Here is a 14453-nt window from a genome sequence, read left to right as displayed (position 1 = left end):
TTAAAAAAATGAATGAAGTTTATTTATTTATTTTTATTTATTTATTATTTGATTTATATCCCACCCTTCCTCCCAGTAGGAGCCCAGGGCGGCAAACAAAAGCTCTAAAAACACTTTAAAAACCATAAAAACAGACTTTAAAATATATTAAAACAAAACATCTTTAAAAACATTTTTAAAAACTTTAAAAACATTTTTTTTAAGAAAAGGTTTAAAAACATATCAAAAAGCAGACTGGGATAAGGTCTCAACTTAAAAGACTTGTTAAAAGAACAAGTTCCTTATCACTTCAGGGTACAGTTTTCCCTGGTTGAGTAAGCCCCATTGAATACATTGGGACTTGCTTCTGAGTAAACAAACATAGGATTGCACTATAAATATGTTTACAGGTTGTATAAATAATAAACATATTTGATAGTCATGCTTATATAAATATTTTCATAGAATCATAGAATAGTAGAGTTGGAAGGGGCCTATAAGGCTATCAAGTCCAATCCCCTGCTCAATGCAGGAATCCAAATCAAAGCATTCCCGACAGATGGCTGTCCAGCTGCCTCTTGAATGCCTCCAGTGTTGGAGAGCCCACTACCTCTCTAGTAATTGGTTCCATTGTTGTATGGCTGAATTTTCTTTCTGTCTTCCACGGTATTAGTTAGGAAGCTTTTCCTGATGTCCAGTTGAAATCTGGCTTCTTGCAACTTGAGCCCATTATTCCGTGTCCTGCACTCTGGGACAATGGAGAAGAGATCCCAGCCCTCCTCTGTGTGGCAACCTTTCAAGTACTTGAACAGTGCTAGCATATCTCCCCTCAGTCTTCTCTTCTCCAGGCTAAACATGCCCAGTTCTTTCAGTCTGTCCTCATAGGGCTTTGTTTCCAGTCCCCGATCATCATTGCCCTCCTCTGAACCTGTTCCAGTTTGTCTGCATCCTTCTTGAAGTGGGGAGACCAGAACTGGACGCAGCACTCAAGATGAAGCCCAACCAGTACTGAATAGAGGGGAACTAATACTTCACATGATTTGGAAACTATACTTCTGTTAATGCAGCCTGATATAGCATTTGCCTTTTTTGCAGCCACATCACACTGTTGGCTCATAGTCAGCTTGTGATCAACCACAATTCCAAGATCCTCACATGTCGTACTGCTGAGCCAAGTATCCCCCATCTTATAACTGTGCATTTGGTTTCTTTTTCCTAAGTGTAGAACTTTGCATTTATCCCTGTTGAATTTCATTCTGTTGTTTTCAGCCCAATGCTCCAGCCTATCAAGATCCCTTTGAATTTTCTTTCTGTCTTCCACGGTATTAGCTATGCCCCCCAATTTTGTATCATCTGCAAATTTGATAAGCATGCTCTGTACCTCCTCATCCAAGTCATCAATAAAAATGTTGAAGAGCACTGGGCCCAGGACCGAGCCCTGTGGTACCCCACTCGTTACTTCCACCCAGTTTTGTCATGCTGTGTCCCTATAAGTATCCGATTTCATACTATGGTTGTACAATACTTCCTTTACATTTTAAGTATACCTTGTTGTAGTCATGGTTCTCCATTGTTTTCATCCTGAGGGGCAGATAGGCTGAGAGATGGTGAGTAGCCCATGGTCACCCACTACAGTTTATAGCTCATTTCCATTTTGAAAAATTAATTAAAACAATTTACATGCGGGCAAAATTTATTAAGTGGATTCACACAATATGTGTAAAGCACATCCAACTCGCATTTAAAGCACATGACTTCCCCTAAAGAATTCTGGGAAGTGTCATTTCCCCCTCACAGTTATAGTTCTCACCACTCTTAAACTGCAGTTCCCATGATTTTGTGGTGGGATTCATGTGCTTCAAACGGTTGTTGAATGTGCTTTAAATGAATGGTGTGGATCTGCCCTAGGTATGATGCTCATTCAAGAGTGAATTGAAAAGAACAATTTTAAAAGATACTTCTTACTCTTACTCATTTTCCAGACCTCTTTCTGAAGTAAGGGGTCAAATCTGTAAAACAGTTTGGAGCAGCCACGTTAAAAGATAAGGGCAGGGTATTCCAGGCAGGGGGTTGCCAACCCTGCTTGGATATGGATGTCTTTGCAGAAGAACCCTAGTCAAGGTTTACCAACAGCACAATCCAAACTATATCTACTTAGAAGTCAGTCCTGTTGAGTTCTATGGGGCTTAATCCCTTAGTAAGTGTGTTTAGAATTGCAGCCTTCAGGAGCCTCCATCTTTACTCCCCAAAGCTCCCATCTAACATCTCCACAACACTAGGCTCCTTTGTCTCTGCAGTGGCCTTCTGGTGACTGCCCTGGCCTGAAGGCACTTAACCCTTCCTGCTGAAAGCAAGTAGGCTAGATTAAGTGTTCCCTACCCAGGCTCCATCTTTTAGCTAAGATTTCTATCTTAATTTCCAATCAGATATTTTTTTAAATTGTATGCTCCAAGCAACTGTGATTGATGCTTAATGTATCATGCTTAATGACATCACTGGGGCCCGCCCCATGACATCACTCGGGCCCACCCTGTTGTTGCAAAAACTCTTGCTAGTTCGTGTACCTGGTGGGACTGCCAATTTACCCAACAAGACGAGAGGCGAGTCGGTCAGAAGTTCAAAAGCTTTATTATACTTTGCAAAGCAGAGGCACTGACTCACACACGTATGCGCCAAGAGTGAGCTGCCTTCTTACGTCAGGGCAGGCTTGCATTTTTATACCTTATCAGAACTAAAGCATGTGATCAGTGGAAAAATACAGAACTCAGATAGTTTTGCCCCAAACAAACAGCCAACGCCTTTTGGAAATCAGCCAGCAACATCTGCCCCAAACCAGAAAAACAGGAAATACCCGTTCCCCCTCCTTGGGCCCAAGACACGAGTCAAGGTTAAGCAACAACAAGCAACTTTCAGTTCCCTTTCTGTTTTCATAACATTCTGAGAACACCTTGAGGGGACATTCGGGGGGGGTGTCTTTTAATGTTCTTAACACTGTGACATCACTCAGGCCCGCCCTGTGACATCACTCGGGCCTGCCCCGTGACATCACTCGGGACTGCCCCTCAAATCTCAGGTTTTGGGATGCTTCTGACCTGGCAACCCTAGTCCTGGCAGATCACTTAATGATTTTTCTTCCTGTTGTGGTAATTATCATGTGCAGTGCCACTTAATTCAATTATAATGCAATTTAAAAAAGAAAACAAGAAAAAATACAATTCAAAATCAATATGGATACTTAACATGGATACACCGCAGACCACCTGGATGAAGCTTGTGGACCACTGGTGGTTCATAGACCACAACTTGGGAACCTCTGGTCTACACACATTTGTGCCTAAACCTAGTTAGCCAGATAGTTCTTTGTGGTGAGAGAGAGATTAAGAATGAAACAGCTTGTACGTGAACAAGAATAGGACCCACAACCTATTCCCATCATAGGCAGAGCAGTTCTGGGTTTATTCTGGTAACATACACAGGTTTAGGTAAAGTACAGCAAATGCCTTTTTCTAACTTCTGGAATTTCCATATTTATTACAGAATTCAGAGTCTATCCACGAAACAGAACTATTCTACTGTCTCAGAGGCAGGGAGATTATGTAAATGTCAAGTTTAATCTATTATTAAGTTAAATATATTTGGGTCAAGTGTGTACATTTCACAGGACTATTCTGTCTCTCCATGTTTCTGCAAAGAAATCATTAATCCTTTTTCTCAAATACTGAGAAAAAATGGGCAGCCACCATACGTTGTGCTCAGCCAACAAGTTGTGCTTATACAGCCATACAAGTTGTGCTCAGCCTTCAGCATATGTGATAGTGATCAACTTATCGACACAGCATACCGAGGGGAGATTTTTGTTTCTCCTGAGCAGCTGTGAAACAAGGGGAAAGAGCTTGAATTCTTTGCTTGTCTTACACTCTGTTGTGCCAGAACAGAGAAGGCAGAAATCTACAGCAGCAGCATCCCCGAGTGCAAAATGGAGTCAATAAAACTGAGCAGGGATGGGGTTTGGGAGATGAGCTGTGAGAAGCAAATGGAACAAAATCTTCCTGTAGTGCATAAGAATAAGCACTTTGCCTTAAAAAAGGCATCATGGGGATTTTCAGAATGAATTCTCTAACCTCATCTTTACCAGCTTCGTAAACGAACTTTTCACAATCTTAAACTTCTGTCCATGCCCAAAGGAAAATCATATGGAAACAAAATTGTCCATGAGGCACCATCTGTTGGAAAGTGAATAGTAGTGAGTGCAATTTCCCTACCCACACAATAATTCTTAGGAGGTGTCTCCATGTATGTAGAAAGCCATCACGACTTACTTCCGCATTAGTTATTCCAAAGACAGATATATCAGGGGACAGCACCTTTTCAGAGGGTGTCCGGCTCTTCTGAATTCAGGAATCTTCATACAAACAGCTGGCAATATAGCAATGTTGGAATATGTTTCTTCCTCAATTATCTCCATTAGGGGAAGTCAATTCATAGTGGGCTTTCTCCTGAGCAATAAAGCCCACTACTTGGTCTGACTACCACTTTGGCAACCCCACTGACATTTCAATAATGAAGGAGTCACTGGTCCCAAGTGGTTTTATTCAGTCCAGCTTAGGCTATGGATGACATCTACAAAAAACGACAACAATAATAAGCAGCCTTTGCCACGCTTGGTGGGAAGATACACACCAAGAACAAAGAAGAAACAGCCTTCTGTGTTACAGTCAGTTTTAAAAGAAGACTGCTTTAAACAAAAAGGATCATAATCACCAAATGTTACTGGACTGCAATGGTTATTTTACCAGGTGATGCCGTAAAGTACCTTTAACTAAATCTGTATAGCAGGGGTGGAAGACCTCCTGCCTAGAAACCTAATTAGGCCAGCAAGCAGGGGTGTAGTCATCCCTAGTCTTGGGGGCTCTTAGACCCCTTATGTTTTGGGGAGCAGGGTCCCAACCTCTCCAACGTCCTGCAAGCCAATCAATATGAAAGGGTAGTGTGTTAGCCACTGAGTAGAATCTTCTAACATGCTTGTCCTTTCCTGCTGATTGGAGCCAATCAGAGTAAAAGGAGGTTAGTCAGCTGATTGGCTTCTAGGGATGTTTGTTGTTGCGAGAGAAGGCACATGCAGGAAAGACTGAGGAGTGTAGAGATTATGACAGAGAGCAAGCAAGCAAACAAGCAAGCGAGGAGGTGTGGCTGTGAGGGGGTGTAGCATGACTATCATGAAGGGACTATGCACTTCTGAATTGCCACTACACCACTGCCCGCAAGTCTTCTCCATTTGGCCTGCAAAGGAGTTTTGGCCAGGCCCCAGCCAAAGTGGCCAAGACAGCAGTGTTGACAGCAGTCTCACTCTGCTAAAGAAATACGCAGAACAGATTGTTTTAAAAATACTTTTATTTTTTTTAGAAAATACAGCATTCAGTACAGTATGCCCTGCCTCCCGCATAATCTCCTAATCCACATAATCATCCAGCCCAATCAGGAATGTGCATTTCCTAGTCTCTCCAAACCTCTGGTGTTCATGCAAGATTTGGGGCACTGTTAGTGTGAATAAAGTAATGGTAGCTTCTGGCTTGCTCAACAATGTGGCAAGTTAAACTCTATGACAGATAGTTTATAATTTCTTTATGTCCATTTTACTATTTTGTTAATTAGCCCTGCCTTTCTGACACTACATCTAAGAGTCTGCAAGCCACTAGACATTTGTGTGTGCTAGACCTATCACTACCTCCACTGTTGCAAGAATACTCTACTATTTTTATATTTGCAAGCTCTCAGAACTGTGATGGCTCTTGCAAGACCACTATGGGAGCTGTTATAAAATTGCCTGGAGCTTCTATATAAAACCCAAATGATTTCGATCAAAACAAGTTCCAAATAAGAGTACACCCAATGTTCCAGCAATCACCTTGGCTGCCATCATTATGTGATATTAATTAGCCCAATACATTAATTTGAAACATTTAAAAGGGAGAAAGACTATGTCTTTGTGGTTTGGCCTCTAGGTACAGAAGTGGTATGTTAGCTTGCTAGATACTCATAAATTGAGCCAGGCTATTAAATGCAGAGAATGTTTTAGGGTGGGGAACTATTTTCACAGGCAGAGATACATGAAGATACCAAGTATTACACAAAGGATCTCTCCCATGCCCTGAACAACATTCCTCTGTTAGGGAAATGTTTCCAGTGACTGGCAAACCTGATTCTATTGTTTTTTCCAGAGCAGCTAAAGGTAAGGAAAGGGATCTTTCTCTTGTGCAGCATGGATGGATATTGGCAAAGGATGGAGTGGGTGCAGGAAGCTGATGGAATGGTCAGATATTTGTGATCTTCATCTAGCATGGCTGATTTTGAAGGTTCTCTAGTCACCTTTGGAACCTAGTTTCATAGAAGAGAGATCCTTCAGATATTATCTCCAAGGGTAATTCACATAGAGGGGAAACCACACACACCACTCACAGATATGGGCGGTGGGTTGGCGGTGGGAGAAACAGCAGCTCTATAATCTCTTTGAAATACTGAGATTTGGCCCTTAGTGTTAGTGAAGAGCAGAGGGTGAGGCAAGAAGGGCAGTACTGAGATTCAGGCTACCAGTTTTCTCTTTTTCCTTCACGGAAGTTCTAATAGGTCCTTAAATTATAACTGATCATGCATTCAAGGCTACTGATTGGACCATCACCATTACATGGTAACGTTCTGAATTAATGCAGCAAAACAATAGATTCAGACCAATCTGATGGAATCCAAATACTACATTAAGGCCAAGACAAAGGAAAGTCTTGGTTGCTTTAGCCAACAAATTTATTTTGGATGTCTTGTGGCATAATTAACACGGGGCAAATTCTTTAAATAGTGAGGTCAGAGAACACATCAACAGAGGTCATCCTGTTTGAAGTGGAATGATGTCCTTGTTTTTAATCTTTGGCAGTGATGGGGAGCCCAAAGAAGCGTAACCTTCTGGGACATTGTGATGATGGTCATCCATCTTGAGAATGGAAAACACATCCAAGTCAACAAATGCTCCTCTGGATGCCCCTTTGCTTCGGCCTGTGGTACATGCTCTGAAAAACTGCTTGACTTTTTGCACATTCCTGAGGGCATGGAATGACAGAGTCATCAGTATGCATTACCTCAAATCAAGAAAATATTTTGCTGATTCGCTATGTCTCACAGTGGCAATGTAAATGCCCATAATCAGTGGCAACATCCAGCAGCACATGAAGCACAGGTAAACTAGATTATTCACATGTGACACACCCAACCTAAAATGCAAACTTACCCCACAGAATTGTTGCCTCAGTGTTATCAGGGAGGGGGAACGTGAGGGAAAAGATAAGCCAAATAATTAAGAGTCTAGAGGGGTTGCCAACGTGTCTCTCTCCAGATGTTGTTGGACTCCAGTTCCCATCATCCCTAGCAATTTGCTATGCTGGCTGGGGCTGATGGGAGTTGGAGTCTAGTAACATCTGGAGGGTACCACATTGGCTACCCCTGGCCTAGAGTTGTCAACAATTATGGTGGTATAGCAACAAAAATTGGGGATGGGGGAGAGAGGCAGTCTACTATGGCATGTAGCTTGACAGTTTGAGTTTTGGTCAAAGAAAACAATAATAATAAATCAGTGGAGGATGTCATTATTCCTATTTGAATCTGCATCCTGCTGCCTGAACAAGGCAATGCTGGGTGAGGCCAAACTTTGAATCTAATCAATGTCTTCTTGTCGCTACATACTGGAAGCAAGACCTGTTGCCCACTGTGGAGAAAATTATTAATGTCAGAAAAGAAATTGTCCCAAATCCTCCTAACAAACCTCCCAAACTGGCAAAAACTGTTATCACACAGTCTAAAAAAAAAAGAATTGAGAGAGAATTAAAATCTAGATTTCTTCTCTGTACTAATAGTTTGAATTGTTCTGTCTCTTCTTTCTAAAAAAAAAACCCCTTACACTTGAATTTGCTGTAGTGCAGAGCACTTTGAATTTGGAGAAATCCACCCTTACTTTCTTGAACCGTAGACTCAAGCCCCAGCTGTGTTCACCATGTAAATGAACAAGTTAGAGTAAATTCAGGCTCTTTCCTTCACAACTGTTGCAACATTCTTTGTTGCTTCAATTATCTGCTTCTTCTGTTGACTTCAAAAGAATACAGTGACTTTATTAAAAAGGGGGGCCAGGGGAAGCAATCAAAATTCAAAGCAATCAAGCTAACACTATACAATTGGCTCTGTTATATAAAAAAGGCTTAACATTTGTGTGGGTTTTTTTTAATGAGATACAAAACAGACCACTAAGAAATTCCCCAGGGGTCAGAAGAATTTTAATCATGCACATTAAATTGAGAGACCCCCATGGAATGAACACATCTACTACAACGATTTTCAGAAGTGCCCAATCCAGATCACATTGCTTGCTTGAGCTAGCTTATGGCCTACTTCTTCTCTAGCCTTCAGAGCAGATTGAGAAGTCTTCTTCTACCACCAGCCCTGGCAATTCAATTGTCCTTCATTCATGAGCTGCTCCAGTCACCTCTGTACATGGGTAACACTATCACACCATCAGCTGTCCTTTGCTTCTACCTGGTTTACATGGATCTACAGCAGTCACTTGGGCACAGAACGTTAGTGCCATGGTAAACAACATCCATCACAAGGAATGAATAAGCCTGTGGGCAAAGCACATTCTCTGAAGAACACAACCCAATCTGTGTTCAGCAGCCTGTGAAAGTGCTCATGTTCCCTTAGCTTGGCAAAGCTCTACTGTATAGCTAAGGATCAGCATGATCTTGCATTGTAACCTACAGTTGTGTGTGAGTGCAGCGCTGGATTACAACAAAGGGATGCAATTGCTGGGTGACACAATCTAGGGTGCAGGGGAGAGAGGACAACATCAGAGCAAACGTATCTCTGGGCCAAGGAACTGGGTGGCTTTACAGCAAAGCCCAACTGGATGCAACATTTGGAACCATCTAGCTTGAGAAAAGGCAGTTCATGAAGCTCGCTATCTCATTAAGTCAGAGCAGGACCTAAGCAAGTCAATGCAGCATTTGGCTGGGAGCCAATGCAGGATGAGATGCTGGTGTGGCAAAGTATACCACAGCTATGCATGGAGGCGACTTGAAAAACACACACGCTGCAGCCTTGAACTTGGAAGGTCAAACAGCCCCCATGAGGAACTGGACTGGGATTAGGCTTCACTCTTTCTAATTACTCTTGTCTTCCTTCTCATGTGGCTGCAACAGAAGGCAGTGAGCCATCAAAGTGAGGCTGAAGAGAGAGGAAAACAAAGAAAATTGTGGTCTCCAATTGATAGCTTTATAAAAGTCATAAAGCAGACAGTGACAGAACTCCTTTCAGTAAAATCCAATCTCTGTCTGTAGATTTGTGGTGGAAATTCACCTTCTAGCCACAAACAAGGCTACCTGTTAAGGCCTGGAAACTTGATGTTAAGATTATTCACTGATGAAATGAGGGCCACTATCAGGAACATCTGCCTCTCCTTTAGTTGCATGGAAATGAACAGCTTTTCTTCATCCAAATAACATGCCTCTGCCTTTTCAGCAAATCCCACTAACCTCTAGCACTTTCCCCACCAAATCCACAGGCTTAAACTGAACAAAAAAGTGGGGAAGGGAGGAGATATCTGATGCAATGTTAATCCCTGGACCACACTCCTTAAACCTCAAATAGTGAGTACTGAGTACCTAGGCAAACACACCATCTTGCCACAGAATGGCTGTTAACAGTGTGGGAGTTTCATGGGCCATTAATACAATGTTTTATAACAGTGAGAGAAAGGGCATTTTGAGTTTTATTTTCAGGTGGCGGTGGTAGTTCTGCTCTTTGGATGTGAATAGCACCCACAGATAAGTGGTGAAGAAAGTCTTTGAGTGGTGCAGATTCCAAGTAAACCAGGTGACAACATGAAGCAGTAACAGGAGCATCAGTTTTAAGAGTCATTTCAATCAAGAACAATTAAGGTTTCCCCTCTCAGGAGTTACACAACAGAGCAAAAAGGAAGAGAAGGCACTCAACAGTTCTCCCTCTTCCTCTCCGCCCTCAGATTCCTACCTCCCCCCCCCCATGAAACCAAGTGGACATGACTTGAAAGGAGGTGGAGGAAACTGCTCTGGAGTTGAGTGGACAGGCTCAGATGCAGAGAGGTGGATTTGGTTGCAGCTGCAATTCTGGAGGCTGGTAGATCTCCAGAGCCCCTTTCCTGACCCGTCCTCCTGTCCGCTAGGATCTAGCTGTCTTCACCATTCTCGCCTGGTCCTTTGATAAGTCGCTTCTGTCCTCTCTTTCCCACAGGCCCCCTGGGTTTGGCAAAGGCCTGTTTGAAGGCATGCTGCTTTGGGTGGACCTCGTCATACAGGAACTCTGCTGTCAGCTCAGCGCCATCATCAATTTCAATCTGACAAAGAGAAAAGATGAAATGCAGTCCTCGGTCCTGGCCTCTGAAAATATCTACAATCTCAAATGAGCCAGGGACCACCTTCTTCAGAATGCCTCCCTTACCTCTCCCTTACCTCTTTCCCCCAAATCATTCCTACCCATCCACCTCTACAATGCTGCTTCAAACAGATCCTCTTTCTGTCTCAAGCATTTTGGCACAGTTTCTCATCAGTTTTTCCTAATTTTCAGGTTATCCATGCGATTTTCAGATTACTCTTGGCCAATACATCACACTAAAGGTCCATCTAATTCAGCATCCTCTTCTCACAGAGGCCAACCGGATGTCTGTGGGAAGCCCACAAACAGGACATGAGTGGAAAAACACTCTCCTCACATGTGCTCATAGCAAATGGTATTCAGAGACATACAGACTGTGATACTGGAGGTAATATACAGCCATCATATCTAATAGCCATTGATGGCTTTATCCCCACTACATTTCTCTAAACGCCATGTAAAGCCATCTAAGTTGATGGCCACTGCTACATCTTATGGCAATGAATTCCATAATTTAATTAGGCACCATGTGAAGAAATATTTCCTTTAGTCTGTCCTGAGTCTTTCAACATTCAGGTGCATTGGATAATCCCAGGTTGTAGTGTTATGAGAGAGGGAGAAAGACCTCTATCTATCCACTTTCCCCACACCAAGCATAATTTTATACACCTCTAGTGTGTCCCCCCACACTTGACTTTTTTTTAAATGAAAAAGCCCCCAATGCTATAATCTTTCCTCATTGGAGAGTTGTTCCAATGCCATAATAATTTCAGTTGCCCTTTTCTGAACATTTTTTTAGCTCTACAGTACCCTTTTTGAGTGTGGCAACCTCAACTATACACAGTATCACAAGTGCAGTTACACCATGGAATTGTATAATGGTTAGTAATTTTATTTACAACTTGTTTCCAAATGATCCCCAACCTGGCATTCATCTTTTTTATAGCTGCCACACACTGGGTTGACATCTGCATTGAGTTATCCCTCATGACCCCACGATTTCTTTCTTGATTAGTCACCATCACTTTAGACCCCATAAGCATATATGCGAAACTAAGATTTTTTTGCCACAAAGTACATCACTTTACACCTGCTTACACTGAACAGTATGTTCTTTTTTAATGCCCATTCACCCAATTTGGAAGGCTCCTTTAGGAATTCCTCACAATCCCTTTATGTTTTTACTAGCCTGAATTTGGCATCATCTGCAAGCATGGCCACCTCAGTGCTCACCCCTAACTCCAGATCATTAATAAACAAATTAAAAAGAAAAAAAGTCCCAAAACATGTCTTTGGGGGACTCTACTTTCTATATTCCTTCACTGGGAGAACTATCAATTTATTTCTAGCTTCTGCTTTCTGTTCCTCAATTAGTTCCTGATCCACAAGAGGACCTCTCCTCTTACTCTATGACTACTAAGCTCACTCAGGAGTCTTTGATGAGGTACCTTGTCAAAAGCTTTTTGAAAGTCTACGTACACAATATCTCGTGGATCACCCCATCAATATGCTTACTGACACTCTCAAAGAACCATGCTAGTTCTTCTTCAGCAAGACTTGTTCTTCTATATGAATGGTAATTTAAGAATGCTTTCCACCAGTTTCCCCAGATGGTAGTTAAACTAACTGGCCTGTAATTCCCCGGAGCCCCTTTTAAAAATTGGTCATTTTCCATTCCTCAAGTATGGAAGCTGATCTCACAGACATATTTTTCTTAGAAGATCAGCAATTTCACATTTGAGTTCTTTAAGAACTCTCAGGTGGATGTCATCTGGGCTCAGTGATTTGTCCATTTTTAATTTATCAATAAGGTGTCTTTTCACCACTGTTTGTCTCAGTTCCTTAGATCCCCTTCCTGAGTTCGTTCAGAGACAGGGATCTGCTCTACATCTTCTGCTGTGAAGACAGATGCAAACAATTAATTCAGCTTCCCTGCAGTCTCCATGTCCTCCTCTAACACACCCTTGAATCCCTTGTCATCCAAAAGGTCCAACAGCCTCTCTAGCTGATCTCCTGCTACTAATGTATTTAATCATGCTTTAAATCAGATGTGACCATTAGGCACTTCCCTTTGAGCAGTTCTTGCTCAAAGTAATCTTTTGGCTCCTGAGTAAGCTTCTCTTGAAGCACCTTCACCTACCAATCTTCACTTGTCCTTCACACCATTCACAATGTTTGTTGTCCAGATGAAAGGAACAGGATTTCCTTTGTCAATGTAGGCTTAAGGGACAAGGGGTCAAAGCTTACCTTCTTTGCAATCTCCAGGCAGAAATCTTGCTCCACAGAGTCAAGCAGTCGGCTCTTGCAGCTGGAGTACAGCATGCGCTCTTTGATGCTACATTTGTAACCAGGCATGGAGTAGATAAACACTGCAAGGAAGAGAAAGGGGGCCAGTTATCCCTAGATCCCAGCCAAGATTAATTCCACAACACTATAGGAAGTGAAAGCCACGTGTGCAATGTCTGCCACAGAAGAAAGGAAATGCAAAACACGAAGACTGGACAAAAGCTTTGCAGTTGAGCAGCTTTCTCTTCATGCACTGATTCTAGTGATTTCCTATAATCCTTTGACCTAAAGCAATGGCTTATTAGGCTTCTTCTGGCACTTGAGAAATTGCATGAGCAAAAAAATTAATTCAGCAGAAAGGACTTAAAAAGGCCCATTCCTGGATAAAAGCCCTTTGGTACGTTCAGAAAATAAATTCCTATGCCTGTCCCAGAGGGATGAATGAACACATACACACAGGTTTTTAAAGGGCAAAGAAAAAATCTAGACTGATTCAGTTTAACAAACAAAAGAAGACAAGGCTGTAGATTCACCCAGAGCTTACCCACTGACTCTAGATAATCTCCCTCGTGAGAGTGCTTATACAGAAAGAAGTGATAACGGGCAGAATCCTGAGGAATTCTTTTAGGCAGGTCTGCTATCTCAGTGGCATGCGTGTGGACCAAGTCAATGGTCTCCCGCTCCAGGTCCAGCTTCTGTATAAACAAAGGCAAGAAGACACACTTCAGAATAACATTTGGACTGGGAGGAAATGCAGGGAGATGAAGAGTGCAAGCAGGACTTGCACGGAAATGCAGGATGCATTTAAAGACCAAACTGAAAAGTACAGAAGTGGCTCCTTACCAGCTGGATGTAATTGATCTTCTTATGTTTTAGTAACTGAATGGCTTGCTGAGCTTCTGGCTGCAAAGGAAAAGCCAGTCCCTGGAGTGTCTGGTGCTTGCTCTCAACGCTGATTTCAGTCTTGACCTGGTAACCGGGGGGGGGGGGGAGGGAGAATGGACCCAGACAAAATGAAAGAAGGAAAATGAAGATGATAGCAAAACAAGCCATGCTGTTCGTACTCAGGGTGCTCACACGCTTCTGCACCCATAAAAGGAAGAGCCCGACACCAGGGGTTGCTCTTTTTTACTTTCCCCAAAAGCTGGACTTGCAGCACCAGCGGCTGCTGCCATCCTAATACAGCAGATGGAGCCAACAAGAAGGCTAGTCAGTGCCCGACTCCAGACTGATGCAGGACCAGGCTGTACGCCTCATGTCAGGGAAACAGAACGAAGGGGAATTCTGGACAGGATTTCTGTCACAAATGCTCAGCTAAGAGGTGCTGGCCAATTTAGCTTTAAAAACAATAACATCACAATGTCTGGTAGGCAGGCTATAAATTATAGGGGTATTGCTACATATTAAAAAGAAAAGACACGGGGCAGAGCCTCATGACACAAATTTGCATATGCCAATGTATAAATGCAAATTTAGGTCCCTGAGCAAATTAAGATGGTGGGTGGGCAGGATCTCACCAGCATTGCGGTTTGCAATAAGTGAATTTTAAGTTGTGGTGTAATGGTTAAGGTGTTGGACTACGACCTGGGAGACCAGGGTTCGAATCCCCACATAGCCATGAAGCTCACTGGGTGACCTTGGGCCAGTCGCTGCCTCTCAGCCTCATGAAAACCCTATTCATAGGGTCACCATAAGTCAGAATTGACTTGAAGACAGTACATTCACATTTAAGTTGGAGAAAGGGT

At 42.6% G+C, this 14453-nt stretch overlaps 1 protein-coding gene across 2 annotated transcripts in view; it reads right to left on the bottom strand.

The window, feature by feature from the left end:
* Positions 1–8108: 8108 nt before the first annotated feature.
* Positions 8109–14453, bottom strand: part of TWF2 (twinfilin actin binding protein 2) — an 80362-nt gene continuing 74017 nt past the window's right edge. For both annotated transcript variants that reach the window (XM_061617958.1, XM_061617957.1), the window contains 4 exons: positions 13552–13677; positions 13253–13403; positions 12670–12791; positions 8109–10384 (listed from right to left, as the gene is read on the bottom strand). In XM_061617958.1, the coding sequence (XP_061473942.1) occupies positions 10217–10384; positions 12670–12791; positions 13253–13403; positions 13552–13677 (567 nt within the window). In that variant the 3' untranslated portion in view covers positions 8109–10216. The remainder of the gene's footprint in view (positions 10385–12669; positions 12792–13252; positions 13404–13551; positions 13678–14453) is intronic.

This window comes from Rhineura floridana, chromosome 3, assembly GCF_030035675.1.
Source record: "Rhineura floridana isolate rRhiFlo1 chromosome 3, rRhiFlo1.hap2, whole genome shotgun sequence".
In the NCBI taxonomy this organism is placed as follows: domain Eukaryota; kingdom Metazoa; phylum Chordata; class Lepidosauria; order Squamata; family Rhineuridae; genus Rhineura; species Rhineura floridana.
This window is presented reverse-complemented; position numbering and strand designations above follow the sequence as displayed.